General features: G+C 44.5%; 4 protein-coding genes across 9 annotated transcripts in view; 2 read left to right on the forward strand and 2 right to left on the reverse strand.

Moving 5' to 3' along the window:
* The window catches only part of SENP7 (SUMO specific peptidase 7), a 52,350-nt gene extending 46,768 nt beyond the window's left edge, over positions 1-5,582 (reverse strand). For 3 of the 4 annotated variants that reach the window (XM_068417350.1, XM_068417349.1, XM_068417347.1), the window contains exons 1-3: positions 5,528-5,582; positions 4,028-4,074; positions 1,428-1,535 (exon numbers count right to left, since the gene is read on the reverse strand). In XM_068417350.1, the coding sequence (XP_068273451.1) occupies positions 1,428-1,535; positions 4,028-4,063 (144 nt within the window). In that variant the 5' untranslated portion in view covers positions 4,064-4,074; positions 5,528-5,582. The remainder of the gene's footprint in view (positions 1-1,427; positions 1,536-4,027; positions 4,075-5,527) is intronic. The other variant, XM_068417348.1, reaches the window with a different exon arrangement.
* A 1,140-nt stretch (positions 5,583-6,722) lies between these two features.
* On the forward strand, positions 6,723-10,956 carry LOC137672899 (putative protein ARB2BP). Its single transcript, XM_068417319.1, has 2 exons — positions 6,723-6,752; positions 9,895-10,956. The coding sequence occupies exons 1-2, from the start codon at positions 6,723-6,725 to the stop codon at positions 10,954-10,956; spliced, it is 1,092 nt and encodes a 363-aa protein (XP_068273420.1).
* A 1,673-nt stretch (positions 10,957-12,629) lies between these two features.
* On the reverse strand, positions 12,630-14,558 carry TXNL4B (thioredoxin like 4B). 2 transcript variants are annotated; one of them, XM_068417390.1, is made up of 4 exons: positions 14,482-14,558; positions 13,949-14,114; positions 13,449-13,600; positions 12,630-13,005 (listed from the first exon to the last, which is right to left on the reverse strand). In XM_068417390.1, exons 2-4 carry the CDS (start codon positions 14,078-14,080, stop codon positions 12,840-12,842), a joined length of 450 nt encoding a protein of 149 aa, XP_068273491.1. In that variant the 5' UTR covers positions 14,081-14,114; positions 14,482-14,558; the 3' UTR covers positions 12,630-12,839. The 2 variants fall into 2 exon arrangements, with proteins under 2 accessions (XP_068273491.1, XP_068273492.1); XM_068417391.1 differs by lacking the exon at positions 14,482-14,558 and adding an exon at positions 14,324-14,470.
* TRMT10C (tRNA methyltransferase 10C, mitochondrial RNase P subunit) lies at positions 14,553-18,611 on the forward strand. Of its 2 annotated transcripts, none has more exons than XM_068417388.1 (2): positions 14,553-14,597; positions 16,564-18,611. In XM_068417388.1, the coding sequence occupies exons 1-2, from the start codon at positions 14,575-14,577 to the stop codon at positions 17,852-17,854; spliced, it is 1,314 nt and encodes a 437-aa protein (XP_068273489.1). In that variant the 5' UTR covers positions 14,553-14,574; the 3' UTR covers positions 17,855-18,611. The 2 variants fall into 2 exon arrangements, with proteins under 2 accessions (XP_068273489.1, XP_068273490.1); XM_068417389.1 differs by having other exon boundaries at positions 14,588-14,737.
* The last annotated feature ends 1 nt before the right edge of the window (position 18,612 follows it).

Below are 18,612 nucleotides of genomic sequence, written 5' to 3' on the forward strand. Positions count from 1 at the left end.
TAGTTCACTTCACAGCACTGATCTTCAAGCATGTTAGAGACCTATATGCCCAAATCACTGAAAGCTGCACAAAAGTTCTCAAACAACATGGACCAAATTCTGGCAACACTAAATACAACCTAGACAGACCTTTATATGGATAAAACAATAATATTTCTTTTTATTATGATACCTCATGAGCAATCTTTTCTTTTAAAGTAGACTATAAGGACTAGTCAGTGTTTAAAATATACGCAGCCCTCTAACCACGTGGAAAAGTCTGAAATACACAGACACAGCTAAGAAAAATAAGAAATAGAAAATTAGACAACATACAGGAAATAACAAGGGGGAAAAAAGGATTTTTCAATTCATCCAGTCTAATCACTGGTTTTATAGAGGCAGAGAGAAAGACAGGAAGAATTCCATACAAGTGCTGTCTGGCTCTGCCTAAGAGGCTGCTGCTTGTAACCACAGGAGACGTTACTTCCAACTTCAAAACCTGACCGTAACTGGATAGTCTGCTCACTTAAAGTATAACACTAGAGAACACAACCACACAGTGAGTTTGTATTGCAGCATGCTCAAATGACCAGGCCTACCAAGAGACCTGGGTCACATTATCACCACTACCGTAAATCAAAAAAATTCCTACCTTCCCTCACTAGGTTTTTAAAACTCCTCTGTGGGGCAGCCTGTCTGTCCAGCCCCATGATTCTGGAAGTACTAAAACCAGCAACAAACTCTCAATGCTGAGCTGAAGGAGTCAAGAGTAGCCAAATATGTTCCCAAAACTTGGCATTTTAAAAATGCTTACTGGATTTGGAACACATTTGTAAAAGCAAATATTTGCTTCTATATGTGACTGAGATGATCAAGGCAGTCACTTATGATAAATGTCATATAAGTGCTCTTACAGTCTTTTGGTCTTCATACTGAAATCAGTTATTTCTGTATTAGCACCTAAAATTATGTCAGAAGTCATACAGGACTTACATATTCTCTTAAAGTTTAAGCTCTTGGATACAAACAATGACTAGTTGAAAACTCAATGTAAAAATTATTTCCATATCGTAATAAAAAGTTTGGTAATTGACCTGAGTATAACCTAAAAGTTCAGGAATCAGAAGACAATTAACTAAAAAAAAAATATTACATTTGCCTTTAAATTAATGATTTTCAAGATAATTTCAAACTACCCGTGAAGACCAACTCTGCTTTTTAATGATTTAGGCTGTCAATACAGCACCGAGACTTCCCTTTCTGTAACTGTGTGCTTGCAGGTAGATCTCAGACCTACACACTTGTCTCTTTCCAAGACAACCTGGTTCAGACACTGGTCACAAGGCAGCACTCAGCGTTGAAAAAAAATCCAGCCTCCAAAACAGAACAAAACACTCATATAACATTCTCCTACGCACTTTACACTCCAAAGAAGATCTCTTTACCTCTTTTAAAGGGTAGTCCCAATGGTGGGAGCCTGGGAGCCTTGCCAAAGGGGACTGAACTTGTACATCCTCTGACTTGGTGTTTGTTTTCTTCTTTGGTATACGAAACTGAAAACAGATGATGTTACACACATAATAAAACTAAATTATCCACTGGTGCCATGAGCTGACATACTGCCATGTACAAAGTTTTCTTAACTGTCAGGCAAAACAACAAAGTTGCAAGGGAACCACTGACCTGTGACTTGGATTTAAATGCATTCCACACTGATGCTTGACCCTAAATCATGTGTCATACCACATGAGAAGCTGGTTTTAACATATGAACTGTCTTAAAAAGCAAGAAAAGGCCCTTCCAATTTCATTAACTTTACAACAACTTCAAACGTGTGCCCAAAAGGTGAGAACCAATCTACTGGCACTTAGTTTTCTTAGTTCCCTCTGATCTGTTTACACTTCAGTTTAATTATCTCAGCTTAGAGAATGATAAAGACACAACAAAATAGCTAAATGTCATTATGAACGTCACACCAGGTTTTGCTCTCTCCAAAAAAAATCAGGACAAAGAGCAATTATATCTTAGAATAGTATATTTTAGTACTATAATTTAGCATCAATACTGTACAACTTACTCAAAATCGTAGCAGCTATTATCATTGCCAATCCTCACAAAATGGAACCAGCATTTCAAAAGTAATTATTGAAAGATAAAGAAGTCAGTAATTCGTAGAAATTTGCCAATTCAGAAAAAATATGTAGGAAATAATGTTCATTCATTGAAATTCAAAACTAAAATGGTCAAGCTAAATTCCTACCAGTTCATCAACACAAGGAGAAAGGGTGACATTTCTTATCAGTTAATTAAACCAATTAAAATAATATCAACTGAAAGAATAAAAGTGCAAGGCTTGCCATTTTTCCAGGTATCCAGAGAAGCAAAACCTTATATCAGAGAGGGCATACAACATTTACATCTTTCAGACAACTGAGTATCTCAGCCAGGAAAAAGCTGAAGCTGCTCCACACAATGGCTACTGTCAAGTGTACTACAAACTTAATTTGAAGCCACCACATGCCCTACCTTGTAGCATGAAATTACAAGCAAGGACTCCAGAACAGCAACACTAACAACTTAATTATTAACACAGAAACTTCACTCATTAGCTCTGTAGGTAGTTCTTCAGACAGAACATAACTGAAACATACCGTACCATAATGAGATAATCCAAAGATTTATTTTTTTAGTAATTAGACCTGAATTTCTATACAGTAACCCCAACCGCTTTTGCTGGGCACTGTAATAACAAATATGTCTTCAATAACAGACAACTCAAATTATAAAAGGATGTAAATGTTATGCACAGGCAACAACTTCTAATACAAGTACCTCCCTTCCCTTTCAATCAACATTTAAAGACTGAAAGAGACATTTTCTTATTTGAAAATGGCTGCAATTAGATTGTTTGATTGGTTTTTTGATTGTTTTGTTTTGTTTTAATAAAAGTGGCCTATAAACACGTTTTATCAGTCAGAATGCATTCTTCTGATCTGCACCTTAATGGGCAGGCACAAATTTCTTACTTCAGAACTCCACCTGCTGCCTGACTACTGGTTTCTGTTATGAGCTTCCTAAGAACACATTTATTTAAAATTTTGACATGCACTTAAAGTTACAGAGGTTCAGATAACCTCTGTAATAACAGATAACACTGAGAACAGGTAAAGTCAGACTCAGAAAACAGGAAGAGACAGATGGACAGACAGAAAGGGATAAAAAGCACAAGATATGTTCATCAGCAAAATTTCCACCTCATTGTACAGCATCTTCCCAATGCTTGCACTCATTAAGAAGATGTTGGTCTGCAGTGCCCACAATTAACCTACAGAACAACCACGAAGTGTAGAGGTAACCAACAGAGGTCTGTAGCTATGGTAAGTGCAATGTATGCAGTTGCCTCAGCTTTTCCCTAATAGAAAGCGACTAACTCAACACATACACATGCACATGCACTTAGCAGACTCCTCATGTAAACCAGCAGGACTTTTCTGAAGGTTCCCACCTGTAGGAGCAAGGGTCAGGGACACTGCATAAACAAGGTGCTAGAAACAGCTTATTTCTACAACACTAGACAGTCCAGACCTTACCCGATCAAACCAGTTGCTGTGCTCACAATTTGTTTTCACCAGTGCTTCCACTGCTAGAAACTTCTACTAGTAGGGATATTTCAGAAAAAATAAACACTACTATAAGTAGTCTCTGAACACATCTCTGCAGATAACTAAATATTACAGTTACACAGCTGCTCTACTTACTTGAGCATTACTCTTAAATATTAATAAGTTAGCTCAGGTCTCAACATATCCTTGAAAACATGCTGTTTATATGAAATAAAATGGTAAGCCTCTCATGTACTAATACATCTTCAACAGCAGACATTACTATTGACTGCTACCAGGATAAACTGTTTCTCAGGAAAGAGTGCTCCTACAAAGCAAAAGCTGGACCGCCGGAGAATGAATTTGGTTGTGCAAATGAATCAGAACACCCTAGGACACCCCCAGCCCCAAAGTAAATCGTTGCAAACTGTCAGAAGGCTTACACTGGAATGACTTGAAGATGATGTTCTTCCTTCCATGATTTCCTCTACTGAAAAAAAAAAATAAAATAAGCTTAGCAATTTGTGTTTTATTTGTTCAGAGGGAAGCAGTACCACAGCAGTAGGTACGAAGCGAGAACAAGAAAACTGTTTTTGAGCAAGCTAGCACAAAGAAAACTCATTCATAAAACATCTTGGGTTGGAAGGGACCTTTAGAGATATCTAGTCCAACCCCCCTGCCGTGGGCAGGGACAACTTCCACTAGACCAGGCTGCTCAAAGCCCCATCCAGCCTGGCCTTGAACACTTCCACTGATGGGGCACCCGCTTCTCTGGGCAACCTGTTCCAGTGTCTCACTACCCTCATAGTAAAAAATTTCTTCTTTATGTCCAACCTAAATCTACCCTCTTTCAGTTTAAAACCACTGCCCCTTGCCCTGTCACTAGAGGCCTTGGTAAAAAGTCATTGACAGCTGCAATACAAGAGAGACGTGCTTGGGCAAGGCTCCGGGTTGTCAGTGTGGACAGAACTGTTAACGAAATTATCACTAGAATTTATCCTTAGTGAAAGCACTTACTGCTTAACTCCACCCCCTGGCAAGCATGTAACTAATAAGCAATTCAAGCTTTGATTATGAAGTGAAAAGGAGTCGCAGAAGACATCTGTAACACTACACAACCTCCAAGAATAAATACAATTCAAGGATTGCTATTAACAGATAAACTTCTTCCTCAGTGGAATAACACAGCTTCAGAGCTTCCAGCATTCATAGGGGTTTATTATCTTTGTAAATACTCTGTATGACTCTGGTGTAAGACCTTCAAACCTTACAGCTAGTCTGAAGTCTCTCAAGAACACGTTTAGGTTCGTGTAGCTTCATTTAGCTCAGTGGATTTTCAACTTCCAGCCCCAGTCCCCTGGTGTGGGGAACAGCAACATCTACATACTGTTAAAGCAGAGCCAAACTACCGCCTATTCCGACGCCTGCGAAGAGGAGAAGCTGACAACCGGCGGCCTTCTGACAGCTCTGGGGGGAAAGAGAGGCACCACCCCGGGGTGGTACCGCCCGGGCTGCTCGGCAGGAGCCCGCCCCGAGCAGGGCCGCGGGGCAGAGCGGGGTCGCTCCGCACCCGCCGCTTCCCCGGCTCCTACCCCACCGCCGCCTGCTCCCGCTGGGAAGGGAACGGGCTTCTCACCGACAAACGGGCAGTGCCGAGGGGCAGCGGTTCCGCGCCTCCACGCTCCCTCCCCGGCCTCCTCACTGAGGAGCAGCAACGCCGTCGCCGCCGCCGCCACCGCCACCCCCCGCTGCCCGGCCGCTCACCCGCCCTCCCCTACCGGCTTCCCTCGTTCGCGACAGACACCCCGTGCGGCGCGGACAGCCCAGCCCCGGCCGCCGGGGACACGGACCACGCAGGACCCACCACTAGCCAACTTTATTCCCCCCTTCAGCAGCGAACGGGCGGGGAGCAGCCGGCTCTAGCAGCACCCCACAGCACTCACCCTGCGCCGCCGCCGTCCTTGTTGTTTATCCGGGCCCCGCCGCCGCCTGCGCAGCTTCCCCGGGCACTTCCGGGCTGGGCACCGCCTCCGCCCCCCCCAAGGGCCGCCCGCGCCCCGCCCCGGGACGGCAGGAGCCGCCCCTCCGCCCTCTCCCCCGCGCTGCCCTGCAGCCACCCGCGCTCCCCTCAGCCGTGTCCCGCGGGCTCCCGCTCCCCGACCGCGCACCGCCTGCCCCAACGCCAGCCCCACGAACCGGCCCCGGCCCCCCCTCCCAGCCGTGCCTCCCCGCACCCCGCGCCTCCCCGGTTTTTTAACTTTCTCGGGTTTAGACTGAAATCGAGCCGCTGAGGGAAACAAGTGCCGTGGAGCAAATGATGGTGTCGCAGGTGTGCTGCTACACGCGTTTCCCTGCACCCGGCAACCTAATGAGTAGTAACAAAATCAGTAGCTCTCTGAACGCAATAAAATAATTAAATGTAATTAAAGGAAGCCCAGGCTAGCAAACAGGAGAAATACCAACATTTGTGGAAGGAATCACGAAAACCGCGGTATTTTTAAAGGCGTAACGCAGAAACCAACCGAATCAGTTTAAATCGTACCTTCGAATAACGTTTTCCTCCTCAGGGTTCAGCCGGAGCCGCCGGACTCCCCTCGCCGCGCTCCCGGGGCCGCCGCCCCCGCGGGGTCCAGCTGCCCGCAGCCCCGGGCGCCCTCCGCACCAGCGGGCACCGCCCTCATAACCCCAGCGGCCGCCGCGGTTCGCAGCCGATGCCTTGGAAATCCTCCCACAGCCAAGCGCAGACAGAGATTTGTTTGTTGCCTTTTGGTTATTGCTTTTTTTTTACCAGGGCAGCTTCAGAATTGTAAGTAAGTTTTGTGTGTAGCTGTTTTGTCCTCTTGGTAGTGCCTTTATATCACGTAATGGGAAGCTGTGTAAAACTAGTTTTGACAACTTTTTAGTTTTACACCCAAAAGGTTTAGCTTTAACTTACGGTCAGGTGTAAATAACAACCACCAGGTGTTAGCTTGTAACTTGGAACTCTCTGAAGAACTTTGGATGGCCTTAACTGATACATTTTATAGATACCCCAGAATAAAGTACTTAAAGTAATAAAACCTGAACTAAGAGGGGTTTATTTTCTTTCACACAGAGAAACTGCCTACAATCCCAGAGGGAAAAAGATTTCAGTCTATCATGGCGACAGATTTTACAGAAGAGCATACGGTAATGTTGGGCTTTACTAGAAGAGAGCAAACTGGTTTTAAATTAAAAATCTCATAAAGAGTAATAGTCATACTGCAGTGGTGTTTCAAATATGCCAACTGCTGTAACAATCACTAGTTGCATTTACAGCTGAAGACTCTTACAATCCAAACTGAAAAGTGGGAGGAAGGGAATGAGGAATTTTTTTCCCCCCAACAGTGATTTTTAAAAATCAACATAGCAATTGTAAAGGCTGTCAGAATAAACACCCTTAAATACTGGATTTATATATGGACAAAGAAGCATAAGCAGCAGCCAACACTGATTTAGAATGCACATTTACCAAAAAGAAGCAACTGCATTATGCAGCCATATCTAGAACAATCTATAACTGCTGCTTTTAATTCTATAAATGGCATTACTACAATAAAACCAGTCCTACAGACTAGTAAGTAATTTTAAGAAGGGACTATGCCTGATGTAAAACTGTATTTCATCCTCCTGAAATCCTCAGCAACCTTTCACAATGCTTTGTAAAGTAGGTATTTAAGTAGATGTTGGGTATTACATACACAGGGTTTAATTTGGCATCACGTATCCTTGTTTTGTTTTGGAACTGAAAAAGCAATGTTGTTGCTAGTAGCTGAAGTAAGAGCATAGTAACTTCCTGTTCATAGTATGTTGGGAAACTACCCTCTCTGACCTTGTAGGGATGAGGAGAGACGATCTAGACATAGGGATTGAGTGCACCCTGAGTAAATGTGCAGATGACACCAAGCTGGTGGGCGTGTCGATCTGCTGGAGGGTAGGAAGGCCCTACAGAGGGATCTGGACAGGTTAGAGAGATGGGCCGAGACCAACCAACGGCATGAGGTTCAACAAGAACAAGTGCCGGGTCTTACACTTCGGCCACAACAACCCCCTGCAGCGCTACAGGCTGGGGGAAGAGTGGTTAGAGAGCGGCCCGGCGGAAAGAGACCTGGGGGTGCTGATCGACAGCCGGCTAAACATGAGCCAGCAGTGTGCCCAGGTGGCCAAGAACACCAATGGCATCCTGGCCTCTACTAGGAACAGTGTAGCCAGCCAGTCTGGGGAAGTGATCGTCCCTCTGTACTCGGCACTGGTGAGGCCGCACCTTGAATCCTGTGTCCAGTTCTGGGCCCCGCACTTCAAGAAAGATGCTGAGGTGTTGGAGCGAGTCCAGAGGAGGGCAACCAAGCTGGTGAAGGGTCTGGAGGGTCTGACCTACGAGGAACGGCTGAGGGAGCTGGGGTTGTTTAGCCTGGAGAAGAGGAGGCTCAGAGGTGACCTTATTGCAGTCTACAACTACCTGAAGGGAGGTTGTAGTGAAGTAGGAGTCGGCCTCTTCTCCCGGGCAACTAGCGATAGGACAAGAGGACACAGCCTCAAGCTTCGTCAGGGGAGGTTCAGGTTGGACATTAGGAAGAATTTCTTCTCAGAAGGGGTCATTAGACATTGGAAGGGGCTGCCCAGGGAGGTGGTGGAGTCACCAGCTCTGGAGGGGTTTAAGAAAAGACTGGACATGGCACTTAGTGCCATGGTCTAGTTGACAGGGTGGTGTCAGGGCAATGGTTGGACTCGATGATCCCAGAGGTCTCTTCCAACCTGGCTGATTCTGTGATTCTGTGACGTGTTGGACAGCATGCCACTCCGTGAGGAAACTGCATTTCTCTATTCCTAATTGTTATGGAACGCTTCCTCTGTGCTTCACCTTTCTCCACAGACATCTTTCTGTAAACCACGTCCATTTTTCTCCCGCTTCATTGCATGGGGAAAACAATATGAACATGGGCAGCTTCCTCCCTACTAAATATGACCTCTTTTGCGTGAATTGCCCATATTTCAGTAGTATAGCAGACTGTCCTCGCATCTCCTTTGTGTCTCTCATGCCTTCCTGCAGAATCAAGAAATCATAGATGAACGCATGCACTTGCAACTTTTGTACTGTTTCCATTTCAAGGAACTGGCAAGACAGCAAATGGTCTCTTCTGTATCATAGAATCTGATTTTTTTCTCCTTTTCTATGTGTACTTATTATATGAAGTAAAAAGGAGGTCTTCTATTAATCAGAAGACAGGAATGACCCTGAACAGATGACTTAACGTCTCTGACCCAGTGGTGATTGCTCAAAAGGAAAATGTATATGGTGTTGCTCTGCTGAAAAGCACAGAACATTTTTTTTTTTAATTTGGAAATGTAAGAAATAATCTTCAATATGCTAAGCAGCTTACTCAAGGAAACTTGCATTCCATAAAGGAGTTGGGCTCCAACTCAAGTCCCTTAAATGAAAATTTTCAGATCAATTTCTGTCCTAGTGATCAGCTTTATCAGATGGTTCAGTGAGTTTTAACGTAGTCAGAATGCGATTTACTGTATTCTAAAAACCGCTGTTAGTTCAGCAAGAAAAGATTAAAGGTACACAGTAGCTTGTACCAATGTATTTGCCAAATGTAACTTCATATAAACCATCTGCCAGAACAAAATTACTGTGTTAAGATGATAAATTCATTTTAAAAATACTGATAATTGTGGGAATTTAATGCTTGCAAATCCCTACTCTTAGGACAAAAATCCTACGAAAGCAGGTTTCTAACTACACCAATGGTTACCCCATGTTTACCATTCTACAGCCAGGGACAATCAGTAGTAGATTGAAGAGTTATTAGGAAAACAGAAGGTTATAATAAGCTTAATTTTTCAGTTGCATGGAAACCACTTCCTGGTATAATTCTTACCAGTTCATCAGTCATGCAAGCTGAAAAATGATCTTAGCTGAAAGTAGAGACCTCAATCTAATCTCATTAAAGTTTGCTGTGTGGACTTTCTTGTCTCCTGTTCCTGGATCACAGCAGCTATCTTATTCTGTCAGCCATTCCTCAATTCCCACGTGGGAAGTGCTTGCAAGGATGAACAAATAACTGGAGAGATGAGTATTAACATCCTGCTGTTGGAAATTAGCAACTGAAATCTGACAGCCTTTACAAGCAGCTGGTTTACTACAGACCCTCAAGAGATAGTCTGTATCAACAAGTATTTTGTTTGTAACCAGTTTTAAATCTGAATTCTAATACAACAGGTTTTCTTGATGTAGGTGTTGTAGGGAGGTCTATCACTACATTGACATAGTCTTCTTAATTTGTAGTGGTTACAAACACAGCATGAACTAAGCTTGAGGAAACTAATAGAGCGTTCAGAGTATCAAGAGGAACTGAAGTACGACTTCAATGTAAAAGGGGAACTGAGGCATCTGGATACAAACGAGTCCTTTGTTTTCAATTATTACAAGAATGCACAAGAGCAGAATCATAAACGCTATCAAGTTTTGGGACATTTGATTACCCAATATGTTTATGAGCTCCTAGAAAGAGTCTGCATGCTGCATAAAGTTTATATTCCTACTGATGCTACAGAGGATGAACCAAGAAGTTTCTTTTTCATGAGCAAGAATGCACTAACAAGTTCCTCTAGCCTAACTGTCCTTCTTCAAGACCGTGGAGTTTTCCGTGCTGGACAGTGGGGACAAAGGACAATTGTCAGTGAGGGCCTGGAGCATGGAACACAAATACCATTCATCAAAATGGCCCTTCAAAGCCACGGGGGAGTGATTGTACTGAATCCCAACGACAACTTCATTGATCTGAAGACAGAAAAGGAGAAGTCAAGCTTTTCTACTAGGGAAGAACCACTGACTTCTACACAGCCTGTCTCGTGGATCCCCAAGAGGGGCAGCAGCAACCCTGAGGAACACACCATGTATGTATGGGATCATTTCATTTCAAAGAGCGCAGCCAAGAATGTGGCCTTCATTGCTCATGGCTATGGTGGCTTGGTGTTTGTTGATCTGCTGGTGCAGAGAAAATGGGAGGTAATGAACAAAGTGTACTCCGTGGCATTCATCGACTCCATGCACAACACACGGCACCAGGCTAGAAGTGATCCACAAATACAAGAATGGATACAGAAATACTGCCGTGGATGGGTGTCAAACAGTAAGCCTCTAGATAAAGCTGTAGGTTCTCTCATGAAAACAGATTGTCCTACTGTTTCTGCTGGAACAGAAAAGTATGGTTTAGCACCCTCCTGCTGCTTACATGCCATCTTTAAGTACCTGAAGAGCACACTGAAAGCCAAGACTAAAATAGCCTTGAGGCTTTCACCTGTTGCAACCAGAAGCAGCACAAGTAAGAAGAGAGGCAATAAATAAAGGCATACTGATTTGTTCTTGGTAGCGGTCTCTTCTTGTTCATAGCTGCCCCTGCACCTTTCAGTCATCTAAGGACTTTCCTCTCACTGTGGAGCAACTTACGGTTCTAAGTTTGAAGCTAGTGTGTTTGTTTTTGAGAAACACACAAATACAAGTTAACTGTTAGGAAAGAAGTGCATTGTTGAAAGCTTTAAGCCATAACCCTTGAGCTAGCTGTGAAATTTAAAGTTGCACAAAATAAAGATGTTAGCATATATCAACTCCCATCTGTATAATTTTTTAAATAAATATTCTGCAGTTGTGGCTCTGTAATCAGACTCAGCTATCACGAAAACACTCACTTAAGTGCACAGCTTTCATGAAAAGGACAAATCTGGAATACAAAAAGCATGCAAAGGATCTATTTCCTCTTCGTTATATACCATAGAGTGATTAAAATCTTTCAAGAGCTGGAACATCCACCTTCCTTCTTGAAACATTTACTGTTAAGTTGAACAATACTTCAGGGACCTACATACTAGTACTTTACTCCAGATGGTATGCCCCAACCACGATGCAGTGAGCTAAAGTAATTTCCGTTTTAAAGCCAGCTAAGCCAGTGAGATTACTGGGCATGAGCTGCTATAGAAATACAATACTCTAGCAACCTGCAATTACCAAACTGATGCAAAAGAATGACAGTGCTGTTTTCTCTCAGCTGTTTAGAGACAGTTTTTAAATGTCCATGCTCAAGGTTTGCAATTGATACAAACAGAAGGTCAAATAACCTTTAAAGCGAATGTAAACAAAACAGTTATTCTGAATTTCCAGTTTAATCCTGTGGGAATTAAAAGTGCTCAGTGGCTGCAGAACAGCTTTGAAGGATGACAAAACCTTGTCAGTTCCCATCTCAGTCAAAAAAAATGTTGAACAGTAATACTGGGTACCAGAGAAAAGATCACACAGAATCAACCAGGTTGGAAGAGACCTCTGGGATCATCGAGTCCAACCATTGCCCTGACACCACCACGGCAACTAGACCAGGGCACTAAGTGCCATGTCCAGTCTTTTCTTAAACACCTCCAGAGATGGTGACTCCACCACCTCCCTGGGCAGCCCCTTCCAATGTCTAATGACCCTTTCTGAGAAGAAATTCTTCCTAATGTCCAACCTGAACCTCCCCTGGCGAAGCTTGAGGCTGTGTCCTCTTGTCCTATCGCTGGTTGCCTGGGAGAAGAGGCCGACTCCCACTTCACTCCAACCTCCCTTCAGGTAGTTGTAGACTGCACTAAGGTCACCTCTGAGCCTCCTCTTCTCCAGGCTAAACAACCCCAGCTCCCTCAGCCGTTCCTCATAGGTCAGACCCTCCAGATAGCGCCAATTTCCCTTTTGTGTTTATATCCATTTCAGACTTCAGTCCTCTCTCATACTGTTTGAAAAAGCTTCCGTCCTGTCATCCAGTAACAGGTAAAAGTATAAAATTCCTTTGGAAAGGCACAGTCAGTTCAATGCTCTTGAGAGCAAGCACAGCTTTTTAAACAAAGACACATTTACTGTTATTACATCTGAATGAAAATGGTACTAAATAGACACTTAACAGAATACACGCTGCACCGGAGATGCTGACGTTGAGGATGCATACAGCCTGCCTGTCTGGTAGGTGCTGGGCAGCGTGCAACTCAAAGAGTAGTCACTTGTGTGAATTCTCCACATGAATGTGTAGCTTTATTTATGAGAAAAGCGTGAGGTGACAGAATGTCTGTCTTCAGAAGGAGACCAATATGATCCTTCAACATAAATGCTCAAACTGTCCCACGGTGTCAGAAATGGCTAAAAATGCTTGAAGAAAAAAAGGGATCTAGAACATCGCTCATTTCTGTCATTCTTTAGCTCAGGCCAACCCATTAAATTCCTTGGTAGAGGAGGTCATATTTAGGAATGTTCTTGGGATCAATAGGACTTCTCACAATGAGCTTTCCACGCATTGCTCCACGGTAAATCACTTCAATCAGATCTATAAAGTCTTGCTTTGCTTTGAAGCTTCCTACAAATTTGGTATGATCTGGAGACCTAAATGTAAGCATAAGATAAAGGTAAAATTGTAATGTTAAAGTGTTCAAAGCAAAAACACCTAAAGACAAGTAAAGACATGAAATGAAATTAGGGGTTCTGATTCAGTCATTCTGAAAGAATGAACCGCCCTGGTAATGGCATAACCAAGTCAGGAGCGTACTGTGACCTCCAAAGCCCAAAAAGGTGCAGTGTCACATCTAAGACTTTAACCATAATATTTTTTGCGTCATCAGGCACGTTTCACAGCTGACACCTCTCATTGCATCACAGCGTATTTCAAAATACTTCTTAAGTCCTTCTGGCTTCCTACAGAGTTCTCACTGCAGATGCTGGTACCAACATTATAGTTTTCAAACGTTATCTTCCCCAGATGTGGTAACATAGAGAAAGACTGATAATTCTTACAGATATAATAAATAATGCCAGGTGGGATGACATACCCATAATCAACCTTCATGTGTTGTCCATTGAAGAAAAACACAGTAGATGGAATATAACTGATGTCAAAATACTGGGTGTACACCGGAACCTTGTCCACATCCACCAGGTAAATGACTGCCATTCTGCTTAGGTCATGAGCTGTCTTTGCAAGCTGAAAAGAGGGAGAAAGATGGATGACAAATGTATTGAGACACAAGAGGAAAAAGGGTGGCAAGCTTTATAAAGCCTGTTTCCTTTACGTCTTATCAGTTTAAGCAGGTCTAGAATATCATGTCTTTTTTACTTCAAGCACTTTGTACACCCACTACAATAACATAAACATTTGCTTCATTTTCAAACTTTTATGAACATAGTATTATTTCACTTTACATTGTCACCAAACTTTTCATAAGACACGGTATTATCCAAAAGCAACACATGACATTCTCTTGTATGCAACACGTATACTAGTAGAGTTTATTAAAAAAAAAAATAAAAAAAAATTAAAAATTGCTCTTACAATATCATCGAGCTGCAGACAAACAGCATCGTTATCTCTTCCAAACCGGAGAACCAAAACCTTCTCGGCCACGCTTTTTATGGCCTGATCCACTTCCCTCTTACAGGTCAGTTTGGGCAGCAGAAAACTCATCGCGACAGACCACAACTTCCACTGAAACCCCCACCTGACGGGCAGAAAAAAAACCTGCGTCAAAAACCAGCGAAGCTTCTCTATGCTATTAAAAAAAAGATAAATAAGTCACCGACCACCCCAGCGGGCTGACAAACCCCCCGGGCTCCAGCGCCTGCCTCACGCCGCAGCCCCAGCCCGGCAGGGCCCAGCCGTAACCCCCAGCCGCCCGCAGCGGCCCCCCCGCAGGGCCTGGCCCCGCACCAGGAGCAGTGGCAGGACCCCACCGGCAGCCCCCCCCCAGGGCCCGGAGGCTCCCCGCGGTGCCCTGGTGCAGACGGCCGCCCCGGCCCGGGCCTGCCCCGGGGGATCGCGGCACTCCGCAGGGCCCCTGCGGAGGCGGAAGGAGAGATGGCCGGAACCTTCGCGGTGCAGCCGCGGAACCCCGGGGGCAACCAGCGAGCAGGGCGCCGCGCCCGGGCAAGAAGGCGCCGCGGACCGGGCCCTTCCGGCGCATGCGCAGGCGGCTCCCGCGGAGGTGAGGGGCGGATGGCGGAGGGGCCGGTGCTTCCGCAGGGCGGTCGTTAGCCGCGTCCGCCGCCCAGAGGCGTTCGCCCCCTTCCCGGGCGGCACGAGACGGAGGCACAGCGGGCTGGAGCGCGGACAGAGCCCGGGCAGGTGCGGGCGCAGCCGCTGGAGGGGGGAGGCCTCTCCCGCCTCGTATTTCCCGCCGCCGGCGGTACCGGCGAGAGGCGGGCCCGGGGCGCCGGAGGTGCGCCGTCATGCTCCCCTCCTCGGCCCGCCGGGGGCTCCCGACGACCTTGGGAGTGCCCTCTCGCCTCCCTGCCGTGCCGCCCAGCCCGGCTTTCCCAGGCAGGCGCGGGTCGGGCCTGCGGCGGGATGCCCCGAAGGCCGCGCTCCCCCACCGGTCCCCGCCGCAGCAGGGGGGAGCGGGGCGCGCCGGTGTCCCCGGGAGGGCTGTGGGACGCAGCGCGGTGCTCTGAGGCGTTACCGAGTTTGTCGCGGTTCGGTTCAATCGTGGGCTGGAGACTGTAGTGCCGCTCTCTCCGGGAGCGCCGCGTCGCTGCTTGCCCTGCTTTGGGGTGCCCCCCCCCCCGCCCCCTCACAGGGGCCAGGCCTGCGGGCAGCCACGCGTGGGCCGCTCTGCTGGGGGAATCAGCCGAGTTAGTCTCTGAAATGCCAGTGAAGGGCGTTTCTGGTCCGGGGATTAGTTACAGTGAAGTCATGCTGAAAAAAAAAGTATCAGATAAATATTTTCAGTCCTACAAATCTCGGTTCTTCACAGAGATTTAAAGTAATTCCTGCAGTAATGACAGTGGTCGTGTGTGTGTTGGGCACACTGAAAGGTCACCTGGCTTTTGTCAAAAGCTGTCAGCAAGTATTCAGAGTGTGTAAATCTACTTGTCAACTATTGACTTAATTGGAGCTCCAGTAATGTAAGTTAATTGAGGAACTGATCCCTCGGTTTCTCCAAGCTGGACTACATTTTTTATTACTTATTTTACCAGTATGTTTAACACTTAAATGTAAAATTACGAACATCCTATTGTAACACTGACAAATTTTCTCCTAACTTCATACTATTAGGTTGTTTTATTCATTTTATCTTAATAACAGTAGAAAATGAAAAGTCAGTCAATAATTTGACCAATTGCAGTAGAATAAAATGCATGCCAGTTTATATAATGTTTCCTAATACTGTGCTGCTCTTTCTATGGCTCTTTATCTGGGCAGGTATATATATCTGTATATCTCTGGAGGTGTTTAAGAAAAGACTGGACATGGCACTTAGTGCCATGGTCTAGTTGCCATGGTGGTGTCAGGGCAACGGTTGGACTCGATGATCCCAGAGGGCTCTTCCAACCTGACTGATTCTGTGATTCTGTGAGATATATAACCCCAAAATTAGATTTTACTTGTTCTTCTGTATATCAAATTCTTTTCAGGTGGTAAATTATTAGGGAAATTAGCTCCAAATTTTAAAAGCAAAATTCATAATTTTTACGTTGTGGCCAAATAATTTTCTCAAACACTGAAACTTCACTGATTTTACTGAAGTAGGTTTGCATAGGACAAGGGAAATGTTAAACATTCTTCGGTCTTTTTCTTTTTGCAGACCTCTGGACGTGTATAAAGATATTTTTGGTCTCCATGCATTATTTTTCTTGCTTTGGTTCCGAACGTTCTTATTTGCCATATGATACAGATAATTTAAATAGTTCTCAGACAATACTTAAAGGTTGTTTGAACACATTTTGAATTGCAGGAAGCGTAGCTGTTTTAAGCAGCAGAGCTAACCATGCCTCTTCACAGCAGTGTCACATACGCTGTTTTTATTTAGAAAACAGTAGAAAAGTAATAGTGGAAGCAGGAATTTCTGGTGTTCTTGAAGAAGTAAGTTATTGTCTGTCAGTGTTACTAAGGATGAAAATCTGTGTGTGTTTTCTTCATGATTTCTGACAAGTCTTTTTCCCCTCTCATAGGTGTTTTGCAGATACGTGTTTGAACACAGCACATGTCTTAAGTATGCAGTCTGCTAATGTGCTGCTGAAAAAAATTGTAAGAAGCTCTGTCCTTCCGTTTGCTGCACAACATGGGATGAAAAAGGATTTGTTTCCACTCAGTAGATCTCTGAGTTTATCACTTTGCCTGAAGCAGGACAATTCATGCAATCCCTCAGAAAAACTAGATTTAGATGCGTGGAAGAAGGTAATGAAGTCTGGGCTGCAAGAAGAAGTCAGTGAGACGGTCCCTGAGCGTAAGGAGCTCTCCAGTTTGGCTGCTGCACGTGAGATCCTGGGGATGTGGAGACTAGCTGGCAGATCGGTTCCAGAAAATATCAGTGAAGAACAGCTAAAAACCTTCATGGATTGTCCTTCCAAGTCAGCCCAAAAGAAGTATTTAAAATATTTGTATCTCAAAGAACTTTACAAGAAAAACGACAAAAGGAAGATAGAAGAAAAAAAGGAAAGGAGGCTGGAGACACAAGAGCAAGCTTCAAAAACTGATGAGACCAAAAGGAATTCGTTCATGTATGTGTGGGACAACTCTATGGAGAGAGCACACAGCTGGAGGGTTGCTCAGTCCATGACCTTTGGGCAACCTCTAGTATTTGACATGTCTTACGAAAAAGAGATGTCCGTCCGCGAAGTTGCAAATACAGTGAGACAGATAGTGTTGGGTGAAGGCTCTAATCGAAGATCTGCGGATCCGTTCCACATCCACTTCTGTAACTTCCAAGACGACAGCCTCTACCACAAGGAATTTATCAAGCACTATAGAGAGGCGTGGGGCAAATTGCTTATCACTGTGACAGACCAGTGCTACACAGAAGTCTTCCCAAAGGATAAGCTTATCTATCTGACTGCTGATTCTCCCAAAGTAATGAAAACATTCGATCATGATAAAATCTATATTGTCGGGTCAATGGTTGACAAGAGCATAAAAACAGGAGTCTCTTTAGCACGGGCAAAGCGACTGGGGCTGGAGACTGCGGCCCTTCCGTTGGAGAAGTACTTGCTTTGGAATAGCGGTGCCAAAAATCTCACGCTGGATCAAATGATGCATATTTTATTAACCTTGAAAGATACTGGAGACTGGAAGAAAGCTCTGGAGTTTGTTCCGAAAAGGAAATATTGTGGCTTTGTAAGCAAGCCTGTGCACGAACTGAAAAAAACCTTAAGCCTGATCAACACACTTAAACTTGGAAAGAGACAGGAAGAAGTACGAAAGCAATTTGCCAAGAACTACTCTAAGAAGCTAACACAAAAGTAGAGTGATGGCGAAGAGAATTATTTCCTACGAGCCAACTGTGTGGAATGCTCCATTTTTTTGGGGACCTCTGGAACTGTACTCAGCTATTTATCTCTAAAAATGCCTTTGTGGGTCGAGTTTGAAAGGACCGTTAGGGATTTCTTTTTAAATTACCTTAGTATTGCAGCTGTTTGAATTTATTCACACATTTCTGAAATTATGTAAGAGAAATGAGGTAATCTGTTCTAAAAAACTTCTCTGTACAAAAAATATAAATCTGTTCAGTTGAATCATGCTGGGACAAGGGTCACTAACTGAATGCAAAGGTGGTTCTTCGGAGAATACCTTGGTGCTCTGGGTTTGCAGGTGGAGGCCAGCCACAGTTGCCTTCTAAAAGCTTAGCTAAGGTGAAATAGAGGAGACCTTTCCCCATGACTTCCTGGATCCTCTTTTGGTGTGTACATGAATTGACTTTTGATAGCGGAGCTGAAAACAAATGGTTTAAACCTAGCATGAGTTTGGGGAGTTGCACGATTTGTTTCTGGGTGTTCTATCTGGCACGAACCAAGTCCCTCTTTGGAAGGAATAATCCGAATTTTCTTGACCCTGCCAAAAAATTTCCGTACGTTTGTATAAGACACTTGTCACTGAGTGCCCACGTTTTCAGTCCACGCAACATAGATTTCCCACAGTGCTGGAACTTCTGAGATGACATACAGTCCTATTAGTAAATACTTACAGGAGCAGAGAGCTCTGTAGTATTTTTCACAACTGAAAAT

This window comes from Nyctibius grandis, chromosome 23, assembly GCF_013368605.1.
Source record: "Nyctibius grandis isolate bNycGra1 chromosome 23, bNycGra1.pri, whole genome shotgun sequence".
Classification (NCBI taxonomy): Eukaryota; Metazoa; Chordata; class Aves; order Nyctibiiformes; family Nyctibiidae; genus Nyctibius; species Nyctibius grandis.

Excerpts from the sequence above, each read along its gene's own strand:
- TXNL4B (XM_068417390.1), bottom strand. The coding sequence starts at position 14,080 with ATGAGTTTTCTGCTGCCCAAACTGACCTGTAAGAGGGAAGTGGATCAG. Across the intron at positions 13,601-13,948 it reads GTCTGCAGCTCGATGATATT|CTTGCAAAGACAGCTCATGA; the intron begins GTAAGAGCAATT and ends CCCTCTTTTCAG. Across the intron at positions 13,006-13,448 it reads CACATGAAGGTTGATTATGG|GTCTCCAGATCATACCAAAT; the intron begins GTATGTCATCCC and ends GCTTACATTTAG.
- LOC137672899 (XM_068417319.1), top strand. The coding sequence starts at position 6,723 with ATGGCGACAGATTTTACAGAAGAGCATACG. Across the intron at positions 6,753-9,894 it reads ATTTTACAGAAGAGCATACG|TGGTTACAAACACAGCATGA; the intron begins GTAATGTTGGGC and ends CTTAATTTGTAG.
- TRMT10C (XM_068417388.1), top strand. The coding sequence starts at position 14,575 with ATGCGCAGGCGGCTCCCGCGGAG. Across the intron at positions 14,598-16,563 it reads CGCAGGCGGCTCCCGCGGAG|GTGTTTTGCAGATACGTGTT; the intron begins GTGAGGGGCGGA and ends CCCCTCTCATAG.